Raw genomic sequence first — 16,421 nt, forward strand, 5'->3', positions numbered from 1 at the left:
TTCAGGGAGTTTGGGAGTTTTGAGCACCAGGTTTGCTGAGATTTAGCCTAAGCTAATCCTGCAACTTTCACCTAGGCAGACTGTGCTGCCTCAGCAGGAACAAGTGTGGGTGAGCACATCTGGGACACTATGCAATGGGACAGGGCATCCAGCTCATGGTGGGTCTGTGCTGTCTAACAACCCAGCATGTGCTTTCATGGTATCTTGCCCTGCAGAAAGCTGCCCCACTCAGTGCACAGGCAGATTCTCCTTTCTGTGGGATGTGGTGACCTTAAACCTTACTGCTTGGGCACAAGGCTAGTGCTAGTCTGTGCTAATGAAGTATGTGACACCTTGAAGTCCTCTTTGACCAAGTATCAATGAGGATGGCACATATACAGAATTAACCAGGTTGGAAAAGACCTTCGAGATCATCAAGTCCAACCTATCACCCAACACCATCTAATCAACTAAACCATGGCACCAAGTGCCTCATCCAGGCTCTTTTTAAACACTTCCAGTGATGGTGACTCCACCACCTCCCTGGGCAGCACATTCCAATGGCCAATCTCTCTATGAAGAATTATTTCTTAACATCCAGCCTAAACCTCCCCTGGCACAGCTTGAGACTGTGTTCTCTTGTTCTGGTGCTGATTGCCTGGGAGAAGAGACCAACCCCCACCTAGCTATAACCTCCCTTCAGGTAATTGTAGAGAGCAAGAAGGCCTCCCCTGAGCCTCCTCTTCTGCAGGATAAGCAACCCCAGCTCCCTCAGCCTCTCCTCACAGGGCTTATGCTCCAAACCCCTCCCCAGCTTTGTTGCCCTTCTCTGGAAACGTTCCAGCAACTCAACATCTTTCCTAAACTGAGGAGCCCAGAACTGGACACAGGACTCAAGGTGTGGCCTAACCAGTGCTGAGTACAGGGCAGAATGACTCCCCTGCTCCTGCTGGCCACACTATTGCTGATACAGGCTAGGATGCCACTGTCCTTCTTGGCCACCTGGGCACACTGCTGGCTCATGTTCAGCCTACTGTTAACCAGTACCCCCAGCCATACCCATGGCAAAGTGTCACCTAGGAGGTCACCATTACTGAGCCTGTGCGAACCTTGCTAGTGACCCACGTCAGTCACACAGCAGCACTCCCCGGTGTACTCACGTGAGATGGTATATAGATATCATAGGAGTTCCCAGAATCTACATCAATCACATGGAAACCAGTGTGTGAGCCAAAGATGACCTTGAGTCTCTGACCCTCTTCTACAGTGAGATCCACGAGCAAGGGCTTGTGCTGGAGATCTGCAAAAGACTTTTATAATCCCTGCAGTGAGTACCACAGAAAGCCAACAAATCCCCAGAGCAACAGCCTGACATGATTTAGAAATCATATTTGTTTGACTGCTGCCTGCTAAGTACCTGGTTATTTATAGTCATGTCTCTCTGTCCCTGTGTCAGATGCCTCAGAATGTATCACCCACTTGCTCCAGCCACCCCAGAAGATGAGTGCTCACCCTGGCCAAGCACAGCTCTCTTCCCCCAGCAACTTGAGGCCAGCCTGATGATTTGGTCTCTAAGGCAAGGTGACAGCTCAGTTTTACATGAATATGAAGAGCCAGCACATGGAGGCCTCCAATGCTGGCGCTGCTCTGGGTAACAAGGGCAAAGTGTGTGGAGAGCTGTGACCACCCACCTCCTTTCTCAGCAGGGATCATTGCTCCAGTTTGGGCAGCTGAAATGAGTTAGATCAGCCAACATCTGCTTTTCTCTGGATGCAGGCTGGGAACAGCTTCCTGACAGGGACTGATCCAGGACAGAGTATCTCTCCATGGCTGAGATCCTCAGCAGGAGGGTGAAATGCCCCAAAGGAGAGAGAAAGGCTTTTGGTTGTCTATGCAAGGAGTAATCTGACTCCTGACAGGGAAAATCAATGGGCTGTATTTCCCACTCTCCCAACAGATCCCTGCCTATAAGACAAGGTAAAGAACCTCAGCTCCCTCAGACTGGAGAAGCAGCACCAGGAGCACTAGTCAGCACCCTCAGCAGAGCCTGCAGAGGCTGGATCCCAGGCTATCTTAATGCTCTCTATGTCACTGAGCCCATTTAGGCTGGCTTTTGTTCAGAAAAAGCAAATGTGACCTAATACTGAATAAGCCCATTTGTGCTGGAAGGATGCAAAATGAGATTACTCAGCATGAATGTCTCCAGAAGGCATGGCCTCTTGTGACTTGTCCCTGCACAGAACTTAGTCCTTTAAAGCACTTTTCCTCCTAAGTGCAAAATAACCCTTGGCAGGTTATAGAGGAGAAAGGTCTCACTGGAGGAAACTGAGGTGGATGAAAAGGGAGAGGGGAGAGGAGTGGAGTTGGGTCACTCTCCTGGACTTTCTGTGCTGAAACAGAATCCATATTGGACCTTGCAAAATGGAAATGGAAAATAATGCCAACCAGTTTTCATGCTGTGTTTGGGAAATTAGTCAGAAGTTAAAAAAACAACCCAAACCAACACCAAAAACCCCAACTCATGGACATCTGGTCAGTTTCCAGCAAACAGTCCCAAGCCAAGCCTGCCAGCATAAGCTAACATTGACACTTAATCAGTAGCCATAATCAGAAGGTATCCCATCTCCTGTGCCTGCCAGGCATCCCAAGGAGCTCAGCTAGGTTAGCAAGAGGCCTTTCTGCTCTGCACAACACAGGAATCTCCTGTGTTTGCCATTCCAGAGGGTATTTTGGCTAAAAGAGAAACATACCTTAAATGCCATAAACTTGTGATATGGTTTAGGAGCCCAAGCGTAGATCTCTACAGCACTCTTTAAGGCAATCACCAAGAACTTGATTCTCTCATATTTCACTAAAATGAAAATAAAGCCAAGTTTAAAAACATTCCCTTTCTTTCCATAAGCCTGAGCAACTTATCTCCAGGAAACAGCTCCTCAGGCTGTCTCTGTTGGTTCTCGTTGGTTAACTACAAGGAGATGAATTCCAAATTATTTGGTAAATACATGGAGATGGATTCCAAATTATTTAGTAAATACATGGAGATGGATTCAAAACTAATAAATGCTTGGAGATGGGTTCCAAATTATTTGGTAAATGCATAGAAATGGATTCCAAATTATTTAGTAAATACATGGAGATGGATTCCAAATTATTTGGTAGATACATGGAAATGGATTCCAAATTATTTACTAAACAGATGGAGATGGATTCCAAATTATTTGGTAAATAGATGGAGATGGATTCCAAATTATTTAATAAGTACAAGGAGATGGATTCCAAATTATTTAATAAATACAAGGAGATGGATTCCAAATTATTTGTGGCTATGGCCTGCCCACACTTTAAAGAGGAATTGTCAGGCCAGGCCTAAGACTAGAGAACAAAACTGCATCTTTTCAGGCATTTTTGTTTGGTTTTTTTTTTATCCAGAGAGGCCACTCACCAACTTTGTAGTGGATGCATCCCTCCAGGTCCCCAACTGTGATCCAGCCCTGCTTCTTCTCCACTTCAGGGTCGTTGTGTAAAATCCTGTTTCTCAGCCAGGACAGGTAGTACACACGCAGCTTGTTCTTCTTTCCTGTTGGCCAAGCAGATTTCTGTCAGAGCAGAGCACGCAGGAAAAAAGCTTTCCCAGCAAGGTGAGGCCACACCTTGAGTACTGTGTCCAGTTTTGGGCACCTCAATAAGGGAGAGTTGTGGAGGTGCTGGAGCCAGTGCAGAGGAGGGCAACAAAGCTAAGGAAGGGCCTGGAGAACAAATCTTATGAGGAACGATTGAAGGTTGGTTTGGAGAGGAGAAGGCTGAGGGGAGACCTCATTGCTCTCTACAACTTCCTGAAAGGACGTTGCAGAGAGGCTGGTGCTGGTCTCTTCTCACAGGGAATTAGTGATAGAACAAGAGGGAATGCTCTCAAGCTACAACTGGTAGCTTTGGATTGGACATTAGGACAAAAATTTTCCCAGCAAGAGTGGTCAGGCTTTGGAATGTGCTGCCCAGGGGGGTGGTTGAGTCACCACCCCTGGATGTGTTTAAAGGTGGTTTGGATGTGGTGCTTGGGGATATGGTTTAGGGGTGAACCTTGCAGAGTAGGGTTATGAGTTGTACTTGGTGATCCTGAGGGTCTTTTCCAAGCTGAATGTTTCTATGTTTCTGTGTGCATGCATGGCAACTCTTGAGATTTCAGAGCTTATCTGCAGCCCCGTGATGACAAAATGAAATTTTGTTTTACAAGGAAGTTGAACACAGTCATTTAGTTGTTGTTTGTGGATTTTTTTGTTTCCCTTAGGAGAAAACACCTGGAAAGAAGAACCCAGACATCTGTCTCCCAAACTGCAGGGGGGTACTGGAAGAGCTTGGCTCCTGCTCCCTGCAGGCTGGCAATGTTCCTTTTCCTAAAAATCAGTGTTCATGGAGAGACAATTGGGCACAGAGATGGCATAAACCCAGCTCTCTTATAGCTCAGGGCTTACCCAACCACCTGGTTTCTTTCCTCTCTTTGCCACAAGCCCGGTGCTGGGCTCTGGAATGCTGAAAGGCTGCCAAATTTCTTCATGTCTGGCTGCTCCTGGACAGTTATGATCTGGCTGCAATCCTTCCTGCTTCTGCAAAGCCCCTGCTGCAGGGATAGGACACAGCTCACACTGAGACCAGTGGGAAAGGACCCCAACCATAAACCAGGGGCTGAGTCTGCTGATGGGTTTCAACAAGTCCCCAGTGCTTGTTGTTAGCCATTGGAGTGTGCTGCCCAGAGAGGTGGTGGAGTCACCGTCCCTGGAGGTGTTCGGAAAGGGATTGGATGTGGCACTTGAAGCCATGGTCTAGTAGTCATGAGGTCTTGGGTGACAGGTCAAAGATCTTTGAGGTCTTTTCCAACCTTATTGATTCTATGATTCTCAGCACCATCTTGGGGGTTGGTGCTCCTTGGGCAGTGCTACCTTCCCATTCATCTTGCAGCTTACTAAACCCTATTCCTTATTTCCTAAACCACATGGGAGCTGCAGATCAAGGTAAATGACAAAGCAGTGGGGTTTTTCATCAGGGACTGTAGTGATAGGATGAGGGGTAGGGGCTTTAAACAGAAAAAGGGGAGATTTAGATTAGATGTAAGGAAGGAATTCTTCCCCATGAGAGTGGTGGAACAGGTTGCCCAGAGAAGCTGTGGATGCTCCATCCCTGGAAGTGTTCAAGGCCAGGATGAACAGAGATTTGAGCAACATGCTCTAGTAGAAGGTCTCTGCCCAAGGCAGGGCGGCTGGAACTAGATGATCTTTGGGGTCCCCTCCAACTCAACCATTCTGTGATTCCATCTGAATTGAGGGAGCAGAAATTTGCAGGCAAATGCAGAATGAGCCCAGAGGGGTATGGAACAATGTGGATGGAAACAGAAGGATGGTAACAAGCAAAGTTCCTAACAAGCATTTCTCTTGCTGTCCTCTGTGAGCTTTGTGGGGCAGGTTATCAGAAGAAGGCTCTGCCTTGGTTCCACCACCTGTGTGCTTCAGGGGGCTGCTCTGCAGGCAGGATGCTGTGCAGGAAGCATCCTGGGAGACTGGACTAGACTTTTTACTTTTTTGCCATGAGCCTGATTTGAGAGCTCTGGAGCCTGTGGCTGAGCCCAGGACAATGACAAGCCCTCATGATGCCTGGGGTACCCTGAGCACAGCCATGGTCTAAGCGGGAGCTCTTCAGCCATGGTTCATGGCTCCTTTGGCTAAATGCAAGCAGACCCAAAAGCAGAGCTCATTGCCCTCTCCAGCTGTGACTCCCTGCTTTGCTGGGGTACCTGCTGTACTCCTGTGCCTTTCCTTCCCTGCTGAAGGAGGATGGAGCACAGCAGGTGAAGCAGGGCTGGAAGGTGATGGGAGCAAACTGCTCTTGGAGATGTTCTTTAAAGTCTGACACCTTGATTCTGGAATAAACCACTCCCAGCTCCCCTGGGAGCTCCCCTCTGACACTGGTGGGCAGTTTTTGTCTGAGCTGGAACCACCTGGGACAAATGGCCAAGAAGGTGAAGGATGGGGTGAGAGCGGAAGAGCCATACCTGATATTGTCACGAGGACATTGAGGCCCTCAAGGACGTCCATCTGCTGAAATCGCCGTCTGTTGATGAGGTTGTAGACCTTCCCTTGGCCACTTCTATCCAGCAGCATCAGGCCATTTTCTGTGCCCACCAGAAGATTCACACCTGAAGAGGAGAGGGCAATGGGCACTAGAAGCCAAGGAGCATCTGCCAAGGGCAACAACCTCAACCTTGTCTCTGCTACCATGGTGAGAGGGACTGTTCCCAGCTAAGGCTGTGATCTTCCCATGAATATAAAAGGTCACTCCTGCAGTGCAGGGATTCAGAGATATTAGCCTTGCCCAGGATGGAGAAAGGGACAACCAGAGGCAGGAGCTTGGTTCTGTGATACCACATTGACTTAGTTTAAAGGAAGACAGATGCTCTTTTACCTCTTCCAAAAAGGCCAAAAGAAAAAAGGCTCAGAGGATTGAATTGGAAAGTTTAAATGGAAATGCTAATCACAACTACATACTACAGCACAAAGCATACAAAGTACATAAAATCCATACTCTGGGTTTAACACAGAAGCTCATTGAGCCAAACCTTCACTCAAACCTCCCTTTAAACCAGGCCAACAAACCCATGTCTTCACACCCCCCCTGCCCCATGCCTGTCTACCCCTCATACCACACCATTGTGATGCACCTAAAGTTCAGCTTAGCAGCTCCAGACCCCAATTAAGCTGCTCCAGGACTAACTGGCAGCATTGCCAAGGCCAACACCAGGCCTCCCCAGTAACAGACAACAGCCTGTGCATCCTCCCAGGAGGAGAGAGGGAGGAAAAAGGGCAGAAAACTGACTCTGCAGCCAGTTTACATGGATACAGGACTTATGGGAATGAAATACACCTTCTGGTCCACCTCTTAGAGGATCACTCTGGACCTCCTGGAGGTCTGGAACTTCGGGGTTCTTAAAGGCACCTAGCCCCTAAACCACCACACACATTCATGTTCCATCACGCTCTGAGTCACCATCACTGGAGGTGTTTAGGAAGAGACTGGATGGGGTGCTCAGTGCCATGGTTTAGTTGATTAGATGGTGTTGGGTGATAGGTTGGACTCGATCTCAAAGGTCCATTCCATTCCATTCCATTCCATTCCATTCCATTCCATTCCATTCCATTCCATTCCATTCCATTCCATTCCATTCCATTCCATTCCATTCCATTCCATTCCATTCCATTCCATTCTTATTTATATTCTATTCTAATTCCTATTCCTATTCCTATTCTATTCTACTCTACTCTATTCTATTCCAGGGAGCCTTGGCAAGGGCACAGCGTGTTCAGGGCTTACCCCACAAAGCAGCACAGAGGATCTCCGAGTTGAAGCGCTTCTTGTACTTGCGGATCTCCGGGGTGTCGCTGTGGGGACGGATGTTGGTGGGGTTGACGTTCACCACCGAGATCTTCCGGGCTTCGTTCAGCTTGGCCTGCTCCTGTCTGAGCAGCTCGCTGGTGAACAGGGCTTGCAAGGCAATAGGAGACAAGCAGGTGGGATGGATTAATCTCAAACTGCACCAGGGGAAGTTTAGGCTCGAGGTGAGAAGAAAGTTCTTCACAGAGAGAGTTGTTAGCCATTGGAATGTGCTGCCCAGGGAGGTGGTGGAGTCACCATCCCTGAAGGTGTTCAAGAGGGGATTGGATGTGGCACTTGGTGCCATGGTTTAGTAGTCATGAGGTGTTGGGTGACAGGTTGGACTTGATGGTCTTTGAGGTCTCTTCCAACCTTATTGATTCTATGATTCTGCCCCCTCTTTTTCGGGACAGGAAGACAATGGTTGGTTTACTTCCCGAGGCAGGGAGTCGCTGCTGTGCTACTCTGTTTGGAGAGGGATCATCAGGACTCTTTCATGGCTTAGAGCTGACACCAAATACATCAGCAGGTGGTACCTCCAGACTTCCAGCTCTGCCTACTGAGCTGATGAGCACTATTCACTGTCCACCTACCCACATCCAGCCATTCTCAATGACCAGAGCAACTGCCAGTTTTTCCTCCTGGCTGCCCAGGCAGACAGGTGGGTGAATTTCTGCTGCACCCCATTTTCTCCTAGACATTTCTGGTGATGTTATGCTGGTGGGGGAGCAGTTGACTGAAAACTGGGGAGCACAAGGATGCAGACACAGGAAATTTTTGGGCAAGAGCAATTGAAATGTAAAAGGGGTTAACTGGGATTATTTAGGCTCCATGACCTGGTTTCCATGAGGCCCTCCCCTTTCAAACTGACCACATTGCCTCCTACCAGTAGCAGATGACTCTTCATCCTCATCTTCATCTTCATCAGTAGGTGAGGTCTGATACACTCTGGTGTCCACAAAGGGAGTGAAAGAGGCTTTGGTGCTACTTCCCATACCATACTGGAAGACAAACAGCAGAGAGAGAGCTCAGAGCACAGAAGTTAAGAGGAATTCTGTGCACGTGTGTTTATGTCAGACTTTCTAATTAGCAGACACAGAGCCTGCCCCTGAGGTGCCTTTTTCAAGCCCTCTGTGAACATCTGTTCCTCCTCCCCCATAACTAGCCAGGAAAAACATTAAATTGGATTTCTGAGTGCCCATGAGCAACAGAAAATGAGAGGAGCAGGGCCTGGCTCCAAGCGCAATGCAGCCATGAGTCTGGTTAGCGGAGTAGCCTCAGGGCCAGAGGCAAAAGTCAATGCAGGTACAAAACAACTTGTCCCTATTTAACACATCTGCCTTGAAGAGCCTGCTCTGGGGCATCAGGGAGGCAGGGGTTTGATTTTCCCACTCTCCCATGGCTGGCAGGATGGTGTGTGGGAGCCCCTGGAACACCCTGGCATGGGACATCTGGCACAGATCAATGACCACCACAGTAATTCAGAGAGCTGGACAAGGTGGGACTGTTGCTTTTCCTTGTGCCAAAGCCAAATGCTAACTAGCACCATCTGGCAAAGGTTTTATTTCCATAGTTGGGGAAATCTATTTTAGGACATGCAAAGCTGAGGCAGGAGAGCTCATACAGCCCTAATGCTGCTCTGCCTTTACCACCTGTTATTTAGGGGGTTGCTGGGCTAAGCCCAAAATATTGATGCCCCTGGGACAGCAGAGAAAGTCAGCTCTAGCAAAACACCAGTTTTGCATTCTGTTGGGCTGTTAATGCTGGTCTTCACACCCATTGCTGAGGCAGGACCCAGCAATGCCCCTCAGCTCACCTGGCTGCTCCAGTTTTGGGAAGATTTGGAGTGCTGGAGGTAGGGAAGGCTTACAGTGATCTGTGTGCTGCTTTAGGGAGAACTCTCAAACAGCATGTGTTTGAAAATCCCCCTCAAAGTCTGCTCTTTGGCACACCACAATGCATGGGTCACTTGGCACTTCAATGAAGCATTCTAAACTTCAGGTGGGACTGCAAAAAGGGACATTTCTAAGCTACAAACCTTAACCTGAAGATAGCACAGGGAGTGTCAGAGCCAATACTCTGCCAAAGGAATCTGGGGAGGAACCAACTGCAACATCATGTTGCTTCCTCTTTACATCTATTGCTTTCTTAAGGCAGAAAACAAGGCTAAGACATTAAAATCATAAAATGGTTTTGGTTGGAATAGACATTTAGGATCATTTGACTCCAACCTCTAACTCAGCACTGCCAACTCCACCACTAAACCTTGCCCCTCAGCATGACATCCACATGGCTTTTAAATCCCTCTAGGGATGGTGACTCTACCACCTTCCCTGGGCAGCCTGTTCCAGGGCTTGACAACACTGTTGGGAAAGAAATTTCTCCAAATGTCCAACCCAAACCTCTCCTGGTGCAACTTGAAGCCATTTCCTCTTGTTCTGTCACTTGTTACTTGTGAGGAAAGACTGATCCCCACCTCACTAAAACCTCCATTCAGGGAGTTTAGAGAGCAATGAGGTCTCCCCTCAGCCTTCTCTTCTCCAGGCTGAACAAGGCCAGTTCCCTCAGCCTCTCCTTCTAAGACTGTGCTCCACACCTCTTCTTACAAGCAAAAGGAGAAGATTTTCCCTACTCACTGAACAGCAACATCTGTACCAAAACTGGGGCAGGCTTGTACCTGTGTTCTAGCAGGCCACAGAAAGATTCAGGGGCAAAACCCCATCAGGTGTGGAAGCACCATCATGGGTTGGGACTTTCTAAGCATTTTGGGGCTGGCACCTATGGGTGAGCTGGCACCTGTGGGTGAGCTGGCACCTATGGGTGAGCTGGCACGCCTGCCCCACACCTGTCAAGACCATGCTGTGCAACCTGCTTCCCTCCTGACTCCATTCCCCTGACAGCCCACCAGTTTCCATGGAAATGGGATGGATTTTCAAGTGTGTGAGAACCAAGAGCCATGGAAGGAGCTAACAGCTCACAGCAGGCAAGGCTGCAGGAGCAGAGCCCACACTGACGTACACAGCACAGCCATACTTGGGTGCATATGGGAGACAGTCTCCCTGCTTCCTGCTTCTTTCATAGCCAAGAACTACACAATCTCTTCTCTGTGCTGGATATCTTTTCCATAAACCACCACCAACTCAAGGAGGAGATAAAAAGGAGGATTTGCAGGGATGCTTCCCATCTGAGAGCCAAGTGATTTTTGACAAATGAGTGATGAAGAAACCCCTCATCCCAGTACTCATCCTGAGTATTTCCTTTCTTTGCTCAGAGTCAGCTGCTCTCCTAAGAAGCTGGCATTCTAGTAAATTCCATGTCCACTGTTTAAATATTAAGACCTCATCTGCCCCTAAGTCCTGTTCAATCTCCATTAAACCTCTGTGGTGGCTTACAGAGACAGCAGCAAGCTGCAGGGTGAGGTTGTTCCTGCTCCCTTCTGGCTCGCAGCTCCATGAGTCACCTGGAAGCCTGTGAACTAGATCCCCATGTTTCCACTTACACCCACTCCTGGCTCAGTCAGCCTCAAAAATGCAGTTTCAGAAACAGAAAAGATCTTCTTGGTTGGTAGTCTATAAATGAAGATATTTAAACCTGATCCTTGCCTGCATTTAGGCAGTCCTGGAATGACTGTGGAAGGTGTTACCTTAAAGACCAACTCTCTCATCAGCACTTCTAAAGGCAACAAGGAAATGGATGAAACCTCGAGGTCAAGTCACAACCCATCCGCTCTTACATTTTATCAATGCCCAGCTCCAAGCAGCTTTTATTTTTACACTGCTAGTAGAATAGAATAGAATGGAATTAACCAGGCTGGAAGAGACCTTTGAGAACATGGAGTCCAACCTATCATCCAACACCATCTAATCAACTAAACCATGCAACCAAGCATCCCATCAAGTCTCCTCCTAAACACCTCCAGTGATGGTAACTCCACCACCTCCCTGGGCAGCACATTCCAATGGCTAACAACTCTTTCTATGAAGAACTTCTTCCTAACCTCCAGCCTAAACCTCCCCTGGCACAGCTTGAGACTGTGTCCTCTTGTTCTCGTGCTGGCTGCCTGGGAGAAGAGACCAACCCCCACCTGGCTACAACCTCCCTTCAGGTAATTGTAGAGAGCAAGAAGGTCTCCCCTGAGCCTCCTCTTCTCCAGGCTAAGCAACCCCAGCTCCCTCAGCCTCTCCTCACAGGGCTGTGCTCCAAACCCTTCCCCAGCTTTGTTGCCCTTCTCTGGACACATTCCAGGAACTCAACATCTTTCCTAAACTGAGGGGCCCAGAACTGGACACAGGACTCAAGGTGTGGCCTAACCAGTGCAGTGTACAGGGGCAGAATGACTTCCCTGCTCCTGCTGGCCACACTACTCCTGATACAGGTCAGGATGCCATTGGCCTTCTTGGCCACCTGGGCACACTGCTGGCTCATGTTCAGCTTACTATTGACCAGTACCCCCCAGGTCCCTCTCTGTCTGGCTCTCTCCAGCCACTCTGACCCCAGTCTGTAGCACTGCGTGGGGTTGTTGTGGCCAATGACTAGAACCCACTTAGATGTGCTCAATTTCATGCCCTTGGACTCTGCACGGGTGGAAGCTGGGCCCAGGTCACATTCATGACATCCCTGGCTCTCAAAAAATCAGCTGACAGCATTCAAGCCATCACCACCAAAACTCCAGTAGGTGGGCTTGGGAGAAGACCTAATACACATTTCTACCATCAGCCACAGACCATAGAGCAGTAACCCATCCCTTGTACTTCCACTACACTCACCCACGAGGACCAGAAACAGAGAGAAGAGCCAAGAAAGCCAGGGAGGAGAGCAAGAAAGTCCCTTTGTGGGGCAGAGATGTTAATACTTGTTTTAAAGTGATGCAAAGGAGAAAGAAAGAGGAGCCCCCCACCCCACCACCTACTTCAGGCACCGAGTCCATGTCCTGCGCATGCGTGGAGACTCGCCCCAGGGCCTCGGTCGGCGTGCCCGCCGGCGAGTGGCTTTGCTGCACCAGGTCAGGGAGATTGATGTGACCTGCAAAGCCATTGCTGGCTGTGTGGCCAGAACGCTTTTTTTCACCAGAGGTCTGCAGAGACACAAGGCATGAGGAAGAAAGAGAAGGGAGGGGAAAAAAAAAAAAAGAAAGAGAAAAAGAAGAGGGGAAAAAAAAAAAGAAGAAAAGAAAGACAAACAAAACCAAGTCGTTGGCAGTCCCCCAGTTCCCAAAGCAGGTGCAGGAGAAGGACCCTCTCTGTTTCCATCCCCATGCAGTCTGGCAAGCAGCAAACCAACCCCACCCCCACCCCAGGAGAAATAAAGCAGGATTAATAATCACAAAGTCAATACAGAGTAATCAGCCATGTTACAGCGAAAGAAGCCTGACCACCATTGTTTGGAGACAAGGAACGTAGGGCAGATTCTGCTCTTGACACCATGGGTGCAAACCCCATGGCCAGTTCTCCTCCCCCAGGGCCCAGGGCGGTGGCAGAATCAGAGCCCTCGGTCAGCGTTAGCCTGCCCGGCTCTGCACGGCTCGGGCAGCCAGCGGCCTGCCTGCAAATGCCAACAGCTCCCATCTCATGTTTCTGTCACCCAAACCAGCAGTGAACAGCGGCAGCAGCGGCACAGCATCTGGCACCTCACTCTCTGCACAAGGCTCCCAGGGCTTCCCTTTCCTCTCCATCCCCATCTCATGCAAGGCAGGTGCTTGGAAGTTTCTCCCTTCCTTGCTTATTGTTTTGAGGTGTCTACCATCTGGATGGATCCTACCCACCTGGAGCACACCCATGAGATCATCACAGAGACTTGGAAAGCTCCCTCTGTAAAGGCTCACCAAATTTCTGACCAATCCTGATGACATTTGTCTCTTGAACATTTGTCACTATTGCCTTCAACCACTGTGCCCAAAGCCAGTGACCTCATCGAGTCTGTCCTCTGATGGCTACAGTAGCGATGGGGAGCAAACGGTAGGTGCCCAGCAGTTTGGGTTTCTTATCATGCTCCCTCCTCCCAAAGGGCTTTTCCAGCTTCTTGTCTTGCCTGTGGCTTTTAACCATTCTGCACCACTGTTCTCTCGTATGGCCTCTCAGGCAGGGCATTTGTTTTACAGCTGTGATTAACACCAAGCTCCTCTGAGAAATGGCTACCTGCTCCAGGAGTGGACTGTTCTGCTGCTCAGCCACATCATGCTCCCTGCTGCAAGGAACTGCAGAATGCTGCCCAGGCTGTGGGGATCTTTGCTCTAAGCACCTCCACACCAGTGAGGGATAAGGTGGGTTGTGCACAGCCGCCCACCTTCAAAACTCATGGACATAGGCAGCAAGCATGCTGTGACTTCTTTTGCCAGCTCCTTCCTCTCTAAAGTTGCATTCATTTTGCCTTCCCTTCACAAGTGAATATTTTAGATAAACTAAGAATTAAAATGCTGCTCGAGTCTAGTTTACATTTGATCCAAACATCCCTCCTTTATGATAGCTGACTCCAGACTCCTCTCCCTTCTTCTCCTCTCCCATCCATATCCTTTACATGCTGGCAGGAGAGTGACTCCCTTGTTTTACTAACTGCCAGAGCCTCCTGCCCCCTCACCAGCATACCTGCTACCCATCTGCTTTTCCAGCAGTAATCTCAGCCTGTTTCAGCCAACTGGGAAACTCAAAAGCACTGGGGGAAATCTTCCACAACCAACCAAGCATGCCTCCTCTGCCTCACTGCAGCAATTCTACCACTGTAAAATCATAAAATGCTTTAGGTTGGAAGGGACCTTAAATATCCTGGGGGTCTTTTCCAACCTGAATGTTTCTGTGATTCTGTGATCATCTACTTCCAACGCTGCTGCCAGGGGCAGGGACCCCTTCCACTCAACCATGTTGCTCAAAGCCCCATCCACCCTAGCCCTGAAAACCTCCTAGGATAGGCCATTCACAACCTCTGAAGGTAACTTGTTCCAGTGTCTCACCACCTTCACAGTACAAGAGCTTCTTCCTTATATTTAATTCAAATCCACTCTCTTTCAGTTTAAAGCCATCCCCCCTTGTCATATCAGTACATGCCCTTGTGAAAAGTCCCTCTCTTTTCTGCAGACCCCCTTTAGGTACTTGAAAGGCTTCTATACTCTCTCCCTAGAACCTTCTTCAGGCTGAACCATCCCAACTCTCTCAGCCTTTCTTCATAGGAAAGGTGCTGCAGCCCTCTCTGACCATCTTCATGGCCCTCCTCTGGACCCACTCGAGCAAGTCCACCTCCTTGTTACTCTGAGGGTCCCAAAACTGCACACAACATTCACAGTGGGATCCCATGAGAGCAAAGCAGAGGGAGAAAATCACCTCCCTCATCCTGCTGGCCACATTTATTTTGATGCAACCCAGCATATGGTTGGCTGCATCCATTAGGATTGCTCCACCTGCAGCCCTACCTCAGTAGTGCTAAAACCAGAGATGGGGGCTTGCTTCTGTGTGGGATGCCCAATGTCCTGGGCAAGCACAGGACAGCAGGCTGGTGGGAAGGGTGGCTTGGTTCTCCAAGCAGAACAGCTCTTGGTAAAAATCTCCACATGGCCTACAAACACCTCACACCTCTGAGGGTTACAGACTGTCGAAGGTTAGGAAGAAAAGGGGAAACTTTGTGCTAGGCTCCAAGAGCATTAACTAAAGGCTGTAAACTTAGGACAACTTCTGTTGCCTGGAGTTGTTGTGGGACTGTGGCAGAGTCATTCATTCATCTGAGCACCCTCCCTGTGTGCCCTGGCATTACTATTCACTGCTGTTTGTAGTTCTGAGAAACATTTGCACTTGTCACATTTGCTCTGGTGAGTGTAAATTGTATTAAGGAGAGAGCTAACGAGCACAATTTACTCAGGCATTTTGTGTTCTGCACACACAGCACTGTTAGTTCTGGTGCTTACATGGGCAAAACCTCCTGAAGATGCTCCATGGAGATACTGGTTTTACAACTTACCTCCCTCACCATCAAAGTCCCTTCCCTTGAAATATTGCTAAACGTATCTGCATGGGAAGTCTCCATCCCGTGGGTGGTCACCATTCCCAGGTTGTACGGCTCATTGCTCCCAGGAATTCCTGTCGGTCTGAGGACAAAATGGAAAAGTATCGCTGGTGAGTATTTCCTGTGCTGAACTAGATGCATTTTCACAAGAAGAGAAATAGTAAAATATATCCAGTTCAGTGTATGGGGAAACTATTTGTATTGTTCAGAAATACAGTCCAGGGGCAGGCTGGTACAGCAGGGAGACCAAAGAGAAGGGCGCAGGGTGTCCTGAGAGCAGCACTGGTGAACAAGTAATGAGGAGCGGCAGTTCTGCTCTACTTAACATCAGTTTTTCTTCTTAAGAAAGTTTTAAAAATGTAGCTCACTCCTTTGATTCCCCATCTTGATCCCTGAAAAGGGAACAGCGCATCAGAGCATCTGATGACAAAAGACAGCAAGGGAAGGGATGAGATTTGAAGGACGCATGGGCAGATGTACAAGCTGTGTCCTGCAGCTCTCTGCTACTCTCCAGGTGAACATATAGCCCTAACCCATGGTTTAACCTTGAGTTTAGTTCTGTGCTCCTATCTCAAGAGAGAGGCTGGAATTTATTCTCACATACACTAAATTTTAGGACTGTCTGAGAGTGGATGTCACAGGTGGGGGGCAGCCACTCTTGTTTTATTCAGAGAATGCTTTGGGTTGGAAGTGACCTTTAAAGGTTATCTAGTCCAATCGCCCTGCAGTGAGCAGGGACCTCTTCAACTAGATCAGATTGTTCAGAGCCCCATCCAATTTGATCTGGAATGTTTTCAAGGATGGAGCAGCTACCATCTGGGAAACCTGGGCCAGTATCTTACCACCCTCAGTGCAAAAAATTTCTTCCTTCTATCTAGTCTGAATCTTCCCTCCTTTAGTTCAAACCAATCACCCCTTGTCCTGTCACAACAGGCCTTTATAGAAGTCTGTCCCCAGCTTTCTTATAGGTCCTTTTAAGTCTTGAAAATGACAGAGGCATTCCGGTTTCAGAAATAAGAAAGCAGAGACAAAGGAGGTTC

The 16,421-nt window shown here is 48.7% G+C and overlaps 1 protein-coding gene across 6 annotated transcripts in view; it reads right to left on the minus strand.

Annotated features, from left to right (window-relative positions):
- Positions 1-16,421, minus strand: part of TNIK (TRAF2 and NCK interacting kinase) — a 200,695-nt gene that overhangs the window by 6,376 nt on the left and 177,898 nt on the right. For 5 of the 6 annotated variants that reach the window (XM_068144998.1, XM_068144996.1, XM_068144999.1 and 2 more), the window contains 8 exons: positions 15,337-15,463; positions 12,305-12,469; positions 8,282-8,396; positions 7,336-7,506; positions 6,020-6,163; positions 3,422-3,556; positions 2,730-2,830; positions 1,140-1,289 (listed from right to left, as the gene is read on the minus strand). In XM_068144998.1, the coding sequence (XP_068001099.1) occupies positions 1,140-1,289; positions 2,730-2,830; positions 3,422-3,556; positions 6,020-6,163; positions 7,336-7,506; positions 8,282-8,396; positions 12,305-12,469; positions 15,337-15,463 (1,108 nt within the window). The remainder of the gene's footprint in view (positions 1-1,139; positions 1,290-2,729; positions 2,831-3,421; positions 3,557-6,019; positions 6,164-7,335; positions 7,507-8,281; positions 8,397-12,304; positions 12,470-15,336; positions 15,464-16,421) is intronic. The other variant, XM_068145000.1, reaches the window with a different exon arrangement.

Source organism: Melanerpes formicivorus, unplaced genomic scaffold, assembly GCF_026170545.1.
Source record: "Melanerpes formicivorus ecotype bairdi unplaced genomic scaffold, bMelFor1.0.p_v2 SCAF_12, whole genome shotgun sequence".
NCBI classification, from domain to species: domain Eukaryota; kingdom Metazoa; phylum Chordata; class Aves; order Piciformes; family Picidae; genus Melanerpes; species Melanerpes formicivorus.